General features: G+C 35.1%; 1 protein-coding gene across 4 annotated transcripts in view; it reads left to right on the top strand.

Annotated features, from left to right (window-relative positions):
• SNX13 (sorting nexin 13) overlaps positions 1-11,067 on the top strand; it is a 122,164-nt gene extending 111,097 nt beyond the window's left edge. For 3 of the 4 annotated variants that reach the window (XM_029929743.1, XM_029929753.1, XM_029929734.1), the window contains 5 exons: positions 243-314; positions 2,817-2,962; positions 3,227-3,295; positions 4,968-5,080; positions 7,538-11,067. In XM_029929743.1, the coding sequence (XP_029785603.1) occupies positions 243-314; positions 2,817-2,962; positions 3,227-3,295; positions 4,968-5,080; positions 7,538-7,785 (648 nt within the window). In that variant the 3' untranslated portion in view covers positions 7,786-11,067. Of the gene's footprint in view, positions 1-242; positions 315-2,816; positions 2,963-3,226; positions 3,327-4,967; positions 5,081-7,537 lie in introns of all 4 variants that reach the window. The other variant, XR_003905016.1, reaches the window with a different exon arrangement.
• The last annotated feature ends 5,277 nt before the right edge of the window (positions 11,068-16,344 follow it).

Below are 16,344 nucleotides of genomic sequence, written 5' to 3'. Positions count from 1 at the left end.
ATAAAGGAAAAAAAATATCTTTTGATAATGAAGTAATCATACTTTACTATTTGGTTTCTAATTGTAGATTGTTAATGATTTTTAATACTATATAGATTTTGCCTATGTATTCTCCCCAAAATCAAATTAAACACTATTATTATGCTTAATGTTCATTTTGATTGATTATTGTATTGTGTTCTTTCACTGTCTTCTTTAGTGTGTTTACTTTGTTGTTTTTTTATTTTTGTTTTAAATGTTAGGTGCCTCCTTTAATTCCGAAGACTGATTCAGATCCTGAACATTGTCGGGTCTCAGCTCAACTTGATGATACTGTGAGTTAGTTTTATTTTTGGTAGTATTCAACTGTAATTGAAATCATACTTGGCAAATCTTTTTAGCTTTTAAATGAAGTATAATATGTATACCTATTATTAATGTATATATACTGTATATGTTAAGTTTGATGAATTCTTACAAACTGAACATGTCCATGTAATCACTCTAAACAAGAATCAGAATGTTAATACCCCAGAAAGCCCCTAATGCTCTCTTCCTGTCACTATCCTCTCCCCACCAAGGATAATCACTATCCTGACTTCTACCCTGCTTTTATACTTTATATAAATGAAACTGTAAGGTATGTACTCTTTTAAGTCTGGCTTTTTTTGCTCAACATTGTGATATTCTTCCATGTTGTTTCGTGTGATTATAGTTTCCTCATTCTTGTGGACTTACAGTATTCCATTTTGTAAATATAGTACGATCTGTTTGTTGTATTATGAATAGTACTCTTATGAACACTCTGGTATATGTCTTTTGATTAAAAAATAAAGTACACATTTCTGTTGGGTTTATACCCAGGAATGGAATTGCTTGTTTAGAGGGTATTCATAAGTTCAGTTTTAATAGATAGATACTGTCAAATAGTTTTCCGAAGTGTCGGTGCTGCTTACACTGCTACAAGCGATGCATGAGAATGTTAATGCTCCACAGCCTGCCAATAGTCAGTATGTTATGTCTTTTAAATTTTAGCCATTTTGGTTGTATCTCATGTGGATTTCCATTTCTCTGATGAATGTTGAAATGTTGAACCTTTTTGCCTATGTTTATTGGCCATTGGGTGTCTTGTCTTGTGTGTCTACTAGCTCTTCTGTTTTTCTGTTGGCTTGATTGTCTTTGGCTTTTTGATTAACAAGAGTGCTTTATATAAGCTGAATAGTGGTTCTTTGTTAGATATAAGTATGTGTGTATTGTTAATATCTTCTGGTTTGTGTGCTTTTGTGCAATATGTGTGTGTATATATATATGTATAAACTGTGCTTACTTGCTATATATGTATAATCTGTGCTTACTTGCAAGGTCATAAAGATCACCTGTGATTTGCCTTAAAAATCTTTTTTATTTTATCATGCAAAAATTTAGATTTCCCATTCACCTAGGATTGATTTTTGTGTATGGAATGAGGGTAGGGGTCCAGTCAACCCAAGCACCATTTACCGAAAAGGTCCTCTTTCCCCATGTGTACTGTTTCTCTCTTGCAATGAGATTATCGTATATGTTTGGGTCTGAGCTTTGTCTTCTGTTCTATTAGGCAGATTTAGTTAATAACCTCCCTTCGGTTTCGCTTTGAATTTTTTATAATAAACTGTATTAAGGAAAATATATTATTTGCTTTTTAAAAATATTTTAGAATGTTTTGTTATGATTTATGCTGGTATAATATGCATAACATCATACCTTCTGTTCAGGGCATTTATTAGAATTATCATGTTACTCCAAACTCCTGAGTATACTTGATCAGAGACTAGAGCAATATTTATTTTACCTGTGGAATGAACTTGGTCTCTTCCCCCACCAGCCATGCCCCTCAGCAACCGCAACTACCTCTTGTTTGGTTTAGCTATGAGTTTTCAATATGTGAAAGGGAAGGTGCACTAAGAAAATGTTGACAGCGCGACAGTGAAAAATACATAACTCATGGTATTTTCTCAAGACTTAAATCACAACATGGATGAGGAAATATTTGGAAAGAATATCTTCGTGATGAAAGAATTATAAAATTACTGGCAATTAAATGCAGTCTTATTATAGTTCTAAATCTTTTCTTTGCTTTGTATGTATTTTTTGATATCAAAACATTCTAGTTGTGTTTACTTTTTACTTTCATTTTTAACTTTTTTTTACTTTTTTCTAGTTGTCTTTACTTTTACCTTTTCTTTTTTATACCATTAATTGAATATTCCCATAATAAAAGTGCACACATTTTTACTTGCTAGAAGTTAAAAGAAAATTTTAGAAATTTTATAATTCTATAATGTTAACGTTGCTACATACTGGATTTTATTTGAGCATTTTAAAATACCTAAATACATACAACTTACTAATAAAGCAAAACATGTTATTCTGTATAGATTGTGTTTTGTTTTGTTAAGTAAGGAGAAACGTTGAGAATATTTTGTTTTTTGTAAAAGATGCTCCAGAAAAATGGGCAAAGGGGCTAGCATTTACCTTATCAAACTAGTGCAGACTCTATTACAAGTTAAAGAGCCAAATTATCTTTTCCTAGGATTTCATAGGTCCACTTTGAGAAGTTTTTTTCTCTACCACCTTGGAATTGTAGGGTTGTGAAGTTCTATATTCTGTCAAAATGACTGTTAAAAACATATATTTTAAAAAATTTGACTCAAATGTTAGGTTATGAAGACTATAATATAACTTGTTCTCTGATGTCTGAAGTAGTAGCAGTAATTTTGTGAAAGCAGCAGAAGTAGCCATTCATAGTAGATGGGGTAACTCAAATAAGCGTATTTTTGCTTCTTACCGTATTTTGTCAGGTGGATGACAACATTCCACTTAGGGTAATGCTGCTTCTGATGGATGAAGTATTTGACTTAAAAGAGAGGAATCAGTGGTTGCGAAGGAATATCAAAAACCTTCTTCAGCAGCTTATTAGAGCCACTTATGGGGATACTATTAACAGGTACCAGGTGTTGTTTTTGCTTTTGTTTTTCACCCTTATTGCTGTTCTTGCTTATCTTTTAAGCTTTTACTTCTGGAAGCAGATTGTTCAACTTTTATAGGAGAATTTTCTTCTCTGGGACTTTTATGATCATTAAAACGATCTGGTGTTTTCATAGATAATTTATGTACAAATTAAGTTGCTTACTCCATGAAAGTAGTGATTCTTTATTTTATACACCTTGTAAAATTTTTACCCTACTAATTTGCATTTCCTCACTTACAGAAAAATAGTTGACCACGTTGACTGGATGACCTCACCTGAGCAAGTAGCTGACTTAGTGAAACGTTTCAGGTATATCTTAAGACAGAGTCACTTCTTTCAGGTAGTACAGAGTTTAGCATTGCTATCACTAATTAACTTATACTGCTTCTCTTGCTTTTCTTTCTTTCTGAGGAACTAAGAGACTTGTAAGAATTATAATGAACATTTGTCCCATGGACCCTTTGATCTTTGTTTCCTTAAAACCAGAACAGAAGAAAGTATTAAAGAATAATCTTTAAGATACTAGTTACATTTTATCACAGTAATGTGGCTTTAAAATAATTGAAATCCTTGATTTTAAAGGAAAATTTTTAAAAAATATACTTCTGGCTATGGACTTAATATCAATTATTAGAACCTCTGAAAAGAATGTAGATCAAGAGCAGTGCTACTCAAGTTCGTAGGTTCATCCTACAAAAATACCCTGAGCCCCTCATCTGTGCCTCGTACTTTGCCAGTCACCAGGACTGAGATAAAATGCAGTCCCTTCAAGGAAAACATGGCATAGTTCAGAAATGAACCTCTTTTCTAAATGTGAAAGATAAGGCATATTCATGGCTTCATGTACTTTGAAGTAACAGAAGCAAGAAAGGAGTGATCCACAATGAACATTAATTATTTGCTTGGTGCTGCGCCTACTACTTTAGGTACTCTTTCTGATTTTGTCCTATTTCATGAGACAGGGATATTTGCCTCCATTTTTTGTTATTGGAAAGGGAGGATTAGAGGAATTAGGCAGCTTGCCCAAAGGCTCACATGCTGTAAAGTAGGGAACAGCAAATTTCTTTAATCTGAAGCTGAGCTTCTCCTCACTACACCACATTGTTTCAAAAAGTCTGACCACCTGCTATGGCACACGTATGTTCTATTTCAGGGGAGGGAAGTGATGTTTTTACTGTGGAGCACTGATTCCTAGCCTTGACCGCATGTTGGAAGCACTTGGAGAGCTTTAAAAAGTATTGATGTTTGGGGTCCCATGTTATTAATAAGTCCAATTTATGAATTAATCCAGCAGAAGGCATGAACACTAAGATTTTAAAGCTGCCGTATGTTTCTAATGCTCATTCAGAGTTAAGAGCAACTGCTCTGGGAACTCTCTTCCTCTGAGCCCAAATCCCCAGCTTGCTCCCAGCCCAGTACCTTCGGTAGTGTGCTCATTTCCTGTCTCTGGCCTGTGAACTGCAGAATAGAAATCAAACACACTGTGCCAAGTGAAGCAGAATAGGGTATGTACGTGAAAGGACTGTTGTAAAAAGTCCAGCTGTGTGTGTGGTGCAGGACTGGTTTAAATTGGCTTAGTTATAGGGGCACTGAGGGAGATTAACTATGAGGTATCTAAATTCAAGATATTACGGGGTTGTATTTGGATAAGATGTTCTCAGTCTCACTGAGATCAGAGGCCTACTTCGAGTTCAAATGTGGTCACCTGTACATTCCATTTTGCTGTCTTTATCACTTGTTAATGGTTACAAGTTATTCCAGGGCAGAATTTGTCTGTTACTTTTCCAATGTATATCCTTTTACACTTAATATTGAGCCCTGCTCTCATTTACTATTTGTTGAATATCATACGTCTGTAAAATTTCATGTTTCCACTTTCTGTTTACATTTGTGTCTTCTGTAGAAAATTGGAATAATTTTACTAATTTGTATCATTAGAAAATGAAAGTTTTTACAAGATTTATTTAATTTTCTTAAATAGAGATGCCTTTTGGCCCAATGGCATTTTAGCAGAGACTGTTCCATGCAGAGATAAAGCTATTAGAATGAGAACAAGAGTTGCAGGAAAAACTAAACTACTTTCGATTATGCCAGGTGAGTGAACATGTTGGATAAAAATCTTACTAATTTGTAGTTGTTCTGAATTTTTGGCATTGTGCCTGCTGGTTGAGCTGCCTTTGGATTATAGCAGCTCCCAGTTAGCAGCTTACCATGTATTGGCTACTGTGCTGTGCATTTCTCGTATGTTCTTCACTAATTCTCATAACAGTATTAAGAAGCTAGTCACTGTTAGAATCACATCTTTCTTTGGGGGAAACAGCAGCTCAGAGGTTAAAGAAGCCACCACAGGTCTAGAGCTAGTACAGTAAGTGACTGTTGGGCTTCTGCTCCTGCTCAGTGATTTGAAAAGCCGCTGCTTTTGGTCATGAAAAATAGCAGTGCTCTTAATCACTTCTCTTGCTCCCTTGAACCATTTTGAAAGTAAAATTGATGATAAATAACCTATGTAACAGATGAAAGGGCTAATAAAAGAACATGAAATGTGAGGTTTTCAGGAAGAATATTTGTCCTACTTCAGAGGAAAAACAAATTCCTTTTACATAGAAACAACTGTTTGGTCCATTAATCTCTATTCAAACATGATTTCAAAGAAAGTGTACGTAGTGTACATACATATACATTCTGTTCTAATTCGCATTGCTTTAGAACACTGCTGTCTCACTAACTTAGACTCGCTTTGTCCCCATTTTGACTTCTCTCAACAGGAAGGCCTATGTAATATGAAAAACAGTTTTCTGTGGCTGAATGGGTGTTTGCTGCCTTCTTTAGTTATGAATATCTTTGAAATATGTAGATATCTCTTCTCCACATCTTAATTATGAATATGGAGCATGGAAAAGGAGTATTTGGGAAGTTCTTAAATATCACTTAATGTTTTTTTCCTCTTTTTTTCCTTCAATTTAAAGCCATATTTTCATCATAGATTTAAAACTCTATCTTCCATCAGTTAAGTTGGAAATTTGCCAAATGGTTATTAATTCTGCCCTATAAACTATATACTATTGCATTTGGAGAAAAAAACAAATCATGGGAATAACATCTTAGGAAAATAGAAATAAACAATAGCTTATCATAAAACATAATTAAATACTATCAGTAAACCAGTTGTACTATAGACTGAATTACATAGCTGAAAGAAACTTGATTGCATTTGTTCAGTGAGTTTATTTAGAGAGCGTATCATGTGTCGTACATGTTCTTTGCACTGATCTGTGCCTTCTTGGAGCTTACGTTCTGTCAGGGAGACACAGGCAGAAGGCAGGCCAATAAGTAAAAGCCAGGATGTTAGCTATTGGTAAGCGCTGAGGAGAGCAGCAGTGCAGGAAGCAAGGGGGGCCCGGTGAGTTGCTGTTGTGAGAGAAGAGGACGCTTGTGTGAAGACTCAAAGGAAGTGAGGGAAAATACAAAGGTGTATGTTTACATAGATACACATAGTCCCTTCCCTGTTTTCAGTAAATTCACAAGCCATTTGCTTTAAATTATAAAGTACTCCTAGTTAGAGACATACCTGTTGGAAGTTGTATGTTTCTTGTGAAAACAATTAAATAGTGTTTATTGCTTTGGGGGCCCTGATTATAAATCATTAAGGGTAATCATGCATATTCCCCCAGATACATGTAATAACGTCATGTTGCCTAGGAGTGAACTCCTCTCACGTGGCTCACTCTTGTAGACACAGCACTTTCATCCATTCTTCTCTCCACTTTTTTTTTTTAATTTAGCTGAATTGTATGTAGTACCCCCCCATTTTTTGAACCTGGTTTGTTTTTTTCCCCACTTAGTGCTCATTTGCTCACTGTTCTCTCCACCACAGCTAATCCATCATCTGTCTGTGCCTGTCAGCATCCTGCTCAGGTAGCAAAGTCTACCTCACTTGTCACCTCCATGAGGAGAGCCCTTCTTTGTAATTACCATGTGAAGGTCTCCCCTCTGGAAACGTCTTTATACTTGTGGTATTTTCATGGCACTTGTGACCATTGGATGCTTTTTGAGATCATTAATCAAATTTGATACATCATTTCCTTATAGTGCTTCTCACTGTACATTAGATACAGTAAGAGTGTTTGTACACTGTTTAAGACTTTGTGGATTATTTTTCACATAATTTCATTAAAGTTCTCTAAATTTTTACAGTTAGAAGAATTTGGTTATTATAAATCCCCATTTTACAGACAAGGAAACAAACTCAGGATGGGTACATGCCACATAGGTATTAAGGGATTGTAACCCTAATTTGCAGTTTCTGAGGCCAGATCCTGATTTTTTTTTCTTTGCTCTATCATCCCAGTGTCTATTAAGTAGGTGGATGCATGCAGATATTTAAATCTTAAGTCTCAGTTAGAATATGTAGCCAAAACACCATAACTGAATATGTCCTGTGTTACTCTCCTATGTATTTAACACACTTTATTTAACTTCAATCGCGGTTTAGGCCTTGTGTTTCCTTCATATGAGTAATGAATTATGTTTATTTTTCCCCTCTTCATTTAGATGAATTGAAGCACATTATTGGGGCTGAGACAACACGGAAAGGTATTCTTCGTGTTTTTGAAATGTTTCAGCACAACCAGTTAAATAGGAGAATGGTTTATGTCTTCCTGGAAGGCTTTTTGGAAACCTTATTTCCACAGTATAAATTTCGTGAACTTTTCAACAAACTGCATTCACGGTCAAAGCAGATACAGAAATATAAACAGAAACTTCAGACTACTCAAGCGCCTTCTTTACAGAAAAGGTGACACTCCAATCTATGACGCTGGTGTTCATTTTGTCCAAGACTAATAATATGGACAGATCTTCTGGGGCTTAACTCATTTACTGTTATGTCGCACCAGTCTTTCAATGCCTCAAAGTAGATTATTAATACATCCATAGGACTGTGGTTCTTCTCATCCTCGTCTGTAATCCAGCCACTACCAAGAGAGATTTCTGTGTCTTAAATGATTTGGTGCATATTTTTGCAGCATTGAGAGGATACTGCCCCTTCTCAAGCAAGAATGACTTTGGTCTCTTCCATTTCAACCTAATCAGCATTCTCCAGCAATGACAAAGTGCCAGAATGTATATATGAAAGCTAAGGAAAGCACAAAACAATGGTTCATGGATAAACTGGCTAATTTGTTTAACACTGGGAGACTGAGCAGTGTATGACTTGGAGGGATTTGTTTTTTGCATAATAATTTTATAGGTCTTTATCAGAATTTTGATATAATGTGGATTAGCCAGGCAAATGATCTTTGAAACATCAGCTTCAGGTCTGGGGAAAGGGACAGGATGCCCTTAAAGTATGAAGTAACCTTATACCCTAATTACAGTTTTGTGACATAAAATAAAACCAATCAAAAACAGAATTTGATTGGATTTGTTATTCACTGGTGTAAAACAAATTTTAATTGATTCTTAATGTGCTTTGGGGCTCTATTTTGCTCTTATGGTACTCAATCATAAGTTTTCTTCTGGTATTCTGTGTGCAAAAAGAAGCATATAGTGGCGTTCTCACTTAAGTTTCAAAATTATTACAGATTTCTTTAAGAGACTACGGATTATACAATAGGGAGTATAATCTCTTGAAAGAACTGCCAAATACATTGTTATTTTAAAAATATGGAAATTAAAAATACAGCACTCTATTGAAAGTTACAGTATGATAATTTTAAACTGTATGATCTAGACATACCTTAGGTGATTGCAAAAGTAGCAAATCAAAGGATTAAATGAGCTTATTAGTCATATGTAAACATACAAATTCTTAATTCTATTACTGTATATATATGAAAATAAATAATGAAAACAGAACTATAATATTTTTTAAAATACGCTTTTATTTATATTTTGCATAATGTAAAATTCTACTAAATAAAGCAAGTTGGCAAAACCCCTGGGTGTATACCTTTAAATCCCTAAAATAATTTTATACCAACAACAACAAATTACCTTTTCCAGTTTTGGAGCCTCTGCATTTCTTATAGTTTTCTTGTTCTCCATTTGTCCATCTTGGAAGTCTTCATATCCTTGTATGCAGGATTTCTGCATAGTTTTAAATACTTACACTGACTAAGGGTTTGGGTGTGTCAGCTTTTTTTTGTTTTAAAAATATTTAACACTACAACCTTAAAATAGTGAAGCTACTTATCAGACCACTGAGCCAAGATCCTGGTAGTAAGAGAACGTCTGGGTGCTTAAGATAAAGGAACAGGAATATCGGGATCCCAGTTATTTGGGAGCTTTAAGATTGGAACAAGATGTTACTGTCTTGTTTTCACTGAGATCCTACTTATAAAGTGAAGCCTAATAACAGAATAAAGCCTTCCTTTAAAGCTTTATAATAGTAATCATATTTATTAATAATGCTGTTGTGCATACCAGCAGTATGCATATATTCAGCATGTGTTGCATGTTTAAAGAATTACATAAATGAAATCCCTTTCATTGCAACCTGGAAATGAGAAAAGATCCTTATTGACTCTGGTGGAAGAAATAGTCTTTTTTTTCTCATTGTGTCTCCCTGCCCTGGTCCCTCCCATGCCCCAGGCTTTCAAAGTGAGGATTTGTGAAACATGTCTGTAGGAAGCATCAGCATGGCCATAAGTGCAATGATTTTCAAATCCACCCTCCCCCATTTCAAGTATATTTTTGACGTAAATAAGTCCAAGAGTAAACAAGAATTCATGTAAGAACCTAGTATGTACCTGTGAAAAGCATTTCCAGATAATGTGAGGAATGTTGGCCATCAACCAGGGAAAGAAAGGTCGTGCAAAACGGCAACTTTTCATAACAGAGCCCTGCAAGGTAACTGCAATAATACCAAAAACTATATGAGTAAGTGGGTTTTTAAAACAAGTTTTGTTTCAGAAGTTTGTATTTCAGAAGCAGAAATGTCAAATGGTAGAGTCTATGTACGGTTGTGCACCTTCTCCATGCACATCTGTGTTTTACATCAGAGAGAGCCGTGGTCATGCTAAAAATCAGAGATACTTTTTGAATGACTTAGTCAAGCTGTGTGTAAAATATTTAATCCATGTCAAGTACAGTGTACTATATTTAATAAAGTTATTACATTTAATGCATTTATTGCATATATAAATATATACCTGAAGAGGCTTTAAGTCTTCTGATATTTGATTTTTGAATGTGTTTTTAAGTCAGTGGTGCCTTTAGGCAAGAACCTTCAAAATTAATCATACTTTGGGTTTTCTGATTTTCCAGGTAATATATAAACTACTTAGAAACCGTCACTACTAACTTCTAGTTTATTCACCTAAAAATTGATTGTATGATTTAAATATAGTGCTTAGCTGAGCACTTCCTACGATTAGGGTGTTCTGAATAGTTGCTGAGAAATTGTGCCATTGACCAATGGATGCACTTGGTTAGCCTTAATTTTTTTTTTTTAAATGTTAAAAACTTTCTTGTATAATTCAGTTTGCTCATTTTAAGTTTGTGCTGCTGGTGTTTGAGGAAAAATCAGTTAAGTGCTACCAGAAAGTGTATCAATTTTTAAAAAATTAAGAACAATATAAATTTCACAATCTAAAATTTTAATTTTGTGCAATATTTTCATTTAATGCATGTGTATTTGAGTAATTGTAAAATAAATGAATTTTTAATGTTTTGAGATCTAGTTTAAACTGTCTTCTTAACCCAACAACTTAACATTCCGTTGTTGCTGCATCCTTTTATTTAAGGACTTGTTTTAAAAGTCTTTTTTGTCACTCCTTGTAAAATTATTTTGTTATTAGTAAATTTTGCTTATAGGAGCATGGCTCCTGTATTACAAGGGAAAAATATAAAGAGCACATCTTAGTATTATAGTTGTTAACTTGTGCATATCATTGTACAGTAAATGTCAACTGTGTGCCTAACCTATCAATACTTTCCTTCTTTAACAAAGAAACAACCATCAGAATGTCAGTTATTTTTATTGAACTAAAAAGAAGATTAAAATTTTTATTTGGTTTGTGTTATGTTCTGTCCATTAGAAAATACTAATAAAGTATTAACAAACCTTTTTGTTGAATTTATTTAGTAGTGATGTATTTTTATTACTTAAAAAAAATGCTTGCTCAGTGGTCTCTTAATATCTGTGTATATTTTCCTTTCTTTTCATTTTGGCAATCAAGCAGTTCAAGTTCCAGATTGACAGAATAGCTGTTGAGTGATTACTGACAACTAACTGAATTTAATTTTTCCATTTTATGGGCCAGGTAATTTACTACCGTGATGTTAAGGAAACTTCATTCAAAATTATGAAGTCATTTCCTCATAGAGAAAGGTTTATAATAAGTCATCCATTAACAGTTTTTATTTGACAGTCTCAGTTTTATTTCATTGTCTTCCTAATATTTTGGATGTTTCAGTTCTGAAGGCAGTGGATTCAGCACTCGAAATGTGGCTGTGTCTGAGTGGTCATAATGTTCTCAGTCTTCCTCTTCCTACACCTGTATAGACTTCTCAGACATCAGCTGTGAGTACTTTTACCCTACTCTGGACAAGTATGGTATTTGCCAAAGCGCACGCTGCAAAATATTGGTCCCTTTAAGATGTTTCTGAGCAGTAATATATTGTACTTCTGTGTAACATATGCAAATATACATACTATTCAAAACCCTAAAACGTTCCTTTATAATCCAAATGATATCAAAGTTTCAGAAAATTTCTATAATAAGTCTGTTTACCTAGCTTCCCAAACTTAGTTAACCACAGAATTTTTTGTCATATGTACCTTAATTAATAGCTTGAGGATAACATTCCCAAGGAACGTGATTTGAGAAATCTTTGATGGGGAGGGAAAAAAAGGTAAAGCATCTTTAATGAGGGAATATAAACTCTAGACAGAAAAACCAGTGGACTTGGGCCACAATGGTTTATTTTTAGCCTGTCATTCCAATGGCAAGTTGAATCTTTGGAAGAAAAGGAATATGAAAAATTAACAGGTTGTTAAACACTTTAGAGTTGAATTTGACCCTGGGTACCAGAATAATGAACTCAGTAAGGGATAATATAGTATGCCCCATGAGGAGTGGGAAAGATACTTGCCAAGGATCTTGCTAGTGCAGTCAAGAGGGTATTACTAGGAAGTGCAGAGGGGAGAGTAGAATGTGTTTGAGTTTTTAAAATGTGTGCTAGACATTGGCCCATATATACGGGCAGATATTGTTTGGCCTGGGAAAACTTGCAGCAGCTGAGAACCTAGTACTTCACAAGAAAACAACAAAATGAAAATTGACATGGGGAGTCTGGTGAGTCAGTTGGTTAAGCATCAACTTCGGCTGAGGTCATGATCTCGCAGTTTGTGAGTTCAAGCCTTGCGTCAGTCTCTGTGCTGACACCTCAGTCTGGAGCCTGCTTCGGATTCTGTGTCTCCCTCTCTCTCTGCCACTCCCCCACTCGTGCTCTGTCTCTCAAAAATAAAAACATTAAAAAAAATTTTTTTTAATTAACTCATTTACCAATTTATAGTGTATGAGAAATGCATGAAATATTGGTATTTTAATGTAAGTGGATAAACATGACCTTTTACATATCATCAGGTGGACTAAAACAATAGAACTTTGCATTGGAAGTCCCAGTGACCCCCTTTGGGGATTCACTGAAAGAGCTGACGGGACGCTGAGCCTATAGTCAGTCCTACGCATACCTAAGACTTATTACAGCAAAAGCTATAGAACAAGATCAGAGGGAAAGGATGTCTGGCACTGAATCTGAGGGTAACCTCAGACCTTCCAAAGTTCCCCTCCAAATGAAGTCTTGCAGGACACACATAAGTCCCCCGAAGCAATGAGTTGTGACAACACTTGAACTGTTGCCTACAAGGAGAGCACATTCAAGATTGATTTTTGTTGAGGAGAGGTCCTACAGGCACCCTCTGCATGGTATGTACCAAAATTATGCCAACAATTGAGGCATAATGAGCCACTTTTATCAGTTTAGGGAATGCTTCCAAAATCTAAGTTCTCCAAGATCTGAGAACGTGGGCCAACCTTGTAAACAGGCTTTTCAAAGGACAGTAGTCCTGCCTGCTATTTTAACTTTTTTTGTTTTTGCATAGCTATATACGTTGATCCAAAGAAACAGCTAATAGTAAATAAAGATTTGCCCTAAAAGTCAATAAGGTTTATCCTCATGTAGAAGCCTCTGTACCTAGAAGTGGAAACTGTAGAGAGAATTTAGATGTAGATAAAAAGGAAAAAAGGTCAAGTGATATAATATGCGTATATACTCCCAGGAAGCTCGAGAAACAGACTTGTCTATTTCCAATAAAGATCTCCATAGCACACAGTTATTTAGTACTTCATAAAACAACATTTTGAGGTATAGATACTATTCTCCAGTTTATGAATGGGAGAACTGAAGGCATAGAGTGGTTGAGTCATTTACCCAAAATTTCACAGCTGTTAAGTGCTGAGGATGAAATCTCAACTGTGGTGGTCTGATTCTAGCCTGTGCCACAGTTTCTCAGCAGAACTATAGACATTTCGACAGCATAATTTGTTGGAGCTGTCCAGTGCATGATGGGATGTTTAGCAACTTCCCTGGGCTCTACCCACTTGCTAATTCTAGGAGCACTACCCCTCACTCCCGGTTATGATAATCAAACATGTCTCCAGACACTGCCAAATGATGTCTGGGAGAAAATTGCTCCCAGTTGAGAACCACTGATTTATGCTCAGTCATAAAGACGGTCTTTTCTCTATAAGCAAACACCCGACAAATGTGTGGCTTCCCTTGTAGGGAGCATGTAAAGGGGATGCCTAAGTTTGCCTTAAGAGGAGGGGAAGGCTGGGGGCAGGAGGCAAAACCAAATATTTTACTTTATTTAATAGGGAAAGAGATTTTGCAACCTGAGAAAAGGTTTATCTGGAGGATGTGAGATGAATGATTATATGAGAAAATTGCCATGATTGGGCTATTAACTAAGTAATACTGATATTGTGGGATATTTTCTTTCAGGTACCTACTGTCCTTGTCCTTTTTATTTTGTGAACCAGCCCTTGTAGAGCCTGAAAATTCCCTTGCAGTCTTTGTAAACACCTTTCCCTAATGTTCTTGTTTTTGAGTTTTCCTTTCACAGGCGCAAAGCCCACTGGGATGCACAGGTGACTCACCTAATGCATTGATTTCACCTTTAGGGATGAACCTCATTAAACAATTAGAGCTTTTATCCCTGCTATTTTCTTTTTCTTTCCCTGCCTCTGGATCTTTTCTGAGTCTTGGTCAACTCAGGTTCTGGTCTTGATTAAGTGTACAGCTGCTCTATTTCTCCATTGGTTGAAGCAATGTTGGGAAGCCGGTTTTTGCTGTCTGATCTGATTGCCAGTGGTCTTTTTCGTTTGCCTGTTTTGAGGATTCTGAGTATCTTACTGACATTTTAGTAAAGCCAGTAGCTGGTCCCACCTGGGATTAGCACGGTCACGTTGCAGCACACAGGTGTTTCTACTGGTAGAAGCAGAGCCCTCCATGCTGTTTGTCTTATAAGCTTTAAAAAAAAAAAAAAAAAAAGGCTAAAAAAGAGTTTTTGTGCCTGTTGGAAAGAAAGCAACCTCCTGCAGTCCTTCTTGTCTCTGAACTCCCTCCTTCCAAAGCTGCTATAATGAATTGGTGAGTTTTGTTCTTTATTTTTGAGTCAGGATACAGTTGTAAAAGTGAGCCGGCTAGTTGTAGCTGTGTGTAAATGGAGGAGAAAAATGCCTTTTCTCTTAACATAAAAGAAAGGTAGCCTTTTACAAATTGTAACACTGTATTTGTCGTTGGCATTTACCCACTTCATTTTCTCAACTTCTGAAGTTAATTGGGCTTAAAAATTGATCATTTATAAGCACTACTGGGGATATCTAATTTAAAAATCCAGATTAACCATCAAATAAGATAATTCATAAAAAGATTTTTTAAATGGAAATTAGTTTCATTGGTTTTAGGGTAAGAGTTGAGACTTAAGAATTTTCCTTGGTTTTTATAATATTTATATCAATGAGTATGTATGCAAGATAGAATGGAACTGTAGATTCAAAAAAGATTACTTTTAGAATGTCAGGAGCTTTATGGCTTTCTATGCAACCTGAAGAATTCTGAGTAGCCTGATTTTTCTTGTTCATTTCTTTAAAAACCAAAAAGGAAAAACCCTCACAATGAACCTGCTGATGGCGTGAAAGGTACTCTATTATAAAGTCTTAAATTTAATGAAGCTTCTATTTTGATTGCATAAATTGACCATGTAGGACTTAATATAAATTAAACATTAAAGAAGCAAATAAGTTTAAGAGACAAAATTACAGCAAATTGTACAGTGGATAAGTTTGCTAGTTCTTTAAGGAAACTCAAATACTTGTTGAAGAAGGTTAGTATGAAAAGTTGGTCATTCTTTAAGTTAATGGCCTTGATATAAGGTAAGGAACAAAAGCATGCATCACTTATCAAATAAAAGAACAATGTGAGACCTTGCTTTAATAATTAGGTATATAAATGTAGAAAAAGACAGAATATTACTAAATGAAGTGAATAATTAGACAAATTAGTTTTAGTAATTTTGGTTTAAAATGTTCATATATCTTCATCTTAGTGTAGAAAGTAATATTACGCTAAAGTTTCTATTTTTTTAAAAAAAATTGGATATGTTTTCTTATGGAAAGTCTAATTTGAGTGCCTTGAAGTTCCTACACTGATTTAATGGATCAAGTAAGTTATCTTTGTGAAAATTTAGAAGTTGCATTTTACTAATTTTGTAATTTTCAAATGGGGGTGAGTTGACGCTTCATGGAACGTATGGGAATATCTGGACATTTTTGATTGTCGGGACCAGAGAAGTTGCGACTAGCGTCTTAGTAAGTAGAGGCCAGGAATGTCGCCTAACATCCCATAGAACCCTCACAACAAAGAACTTCCTTGTTTAAAACATCAATAGTACTGACGATATAAAACCCTGAGGTGAATAAAATTATTACAGATTTATAAAGAGACTTTATTCTTCTGATGCTTCAGATCATAAAACAGTGTTGCACAGAGAGTTACTACATTTAAATGACTATGTAAAAAATGTATATTGTTTTTGAAATTCATGTACGTTGTATGTATCAATAACTCATGCTTTTTATTGTTAATATCCCATAGTATGTCTGGATAACCACAACTGTTTTATCCAGTTGACCCACCTTTATTCCAAGGGCAGGGGGCAAGGAAGCTCTGCATTGTGGAACCTTCTAGACCTCACCCTACGTCCCTCTTCATTTGAATGCTCTGATTTGTATCTTTGATAGTAAAACTGTCATCATAATTATACTGCTTTTCTAGATTCTATCAATAGT

The sequence above is a fragment of the Suricata suricatta genome, chromosome 2, assembly GCF_006229205.1.
Source record: "Suricata suricatta isolate VVHF042 chromosome 2, meerkat_22Aug2017_6uvM2_HiC, whole genome shotgun sequence".
NCBI lineage: Eukaryota > Metazoa > Chordata > Mammalia > Carnivora > Herpestidae > Suricata > Suricata suricatta.
This window is presented reverse-complemented; position numbering and strand designations above follow the sequence as displayed.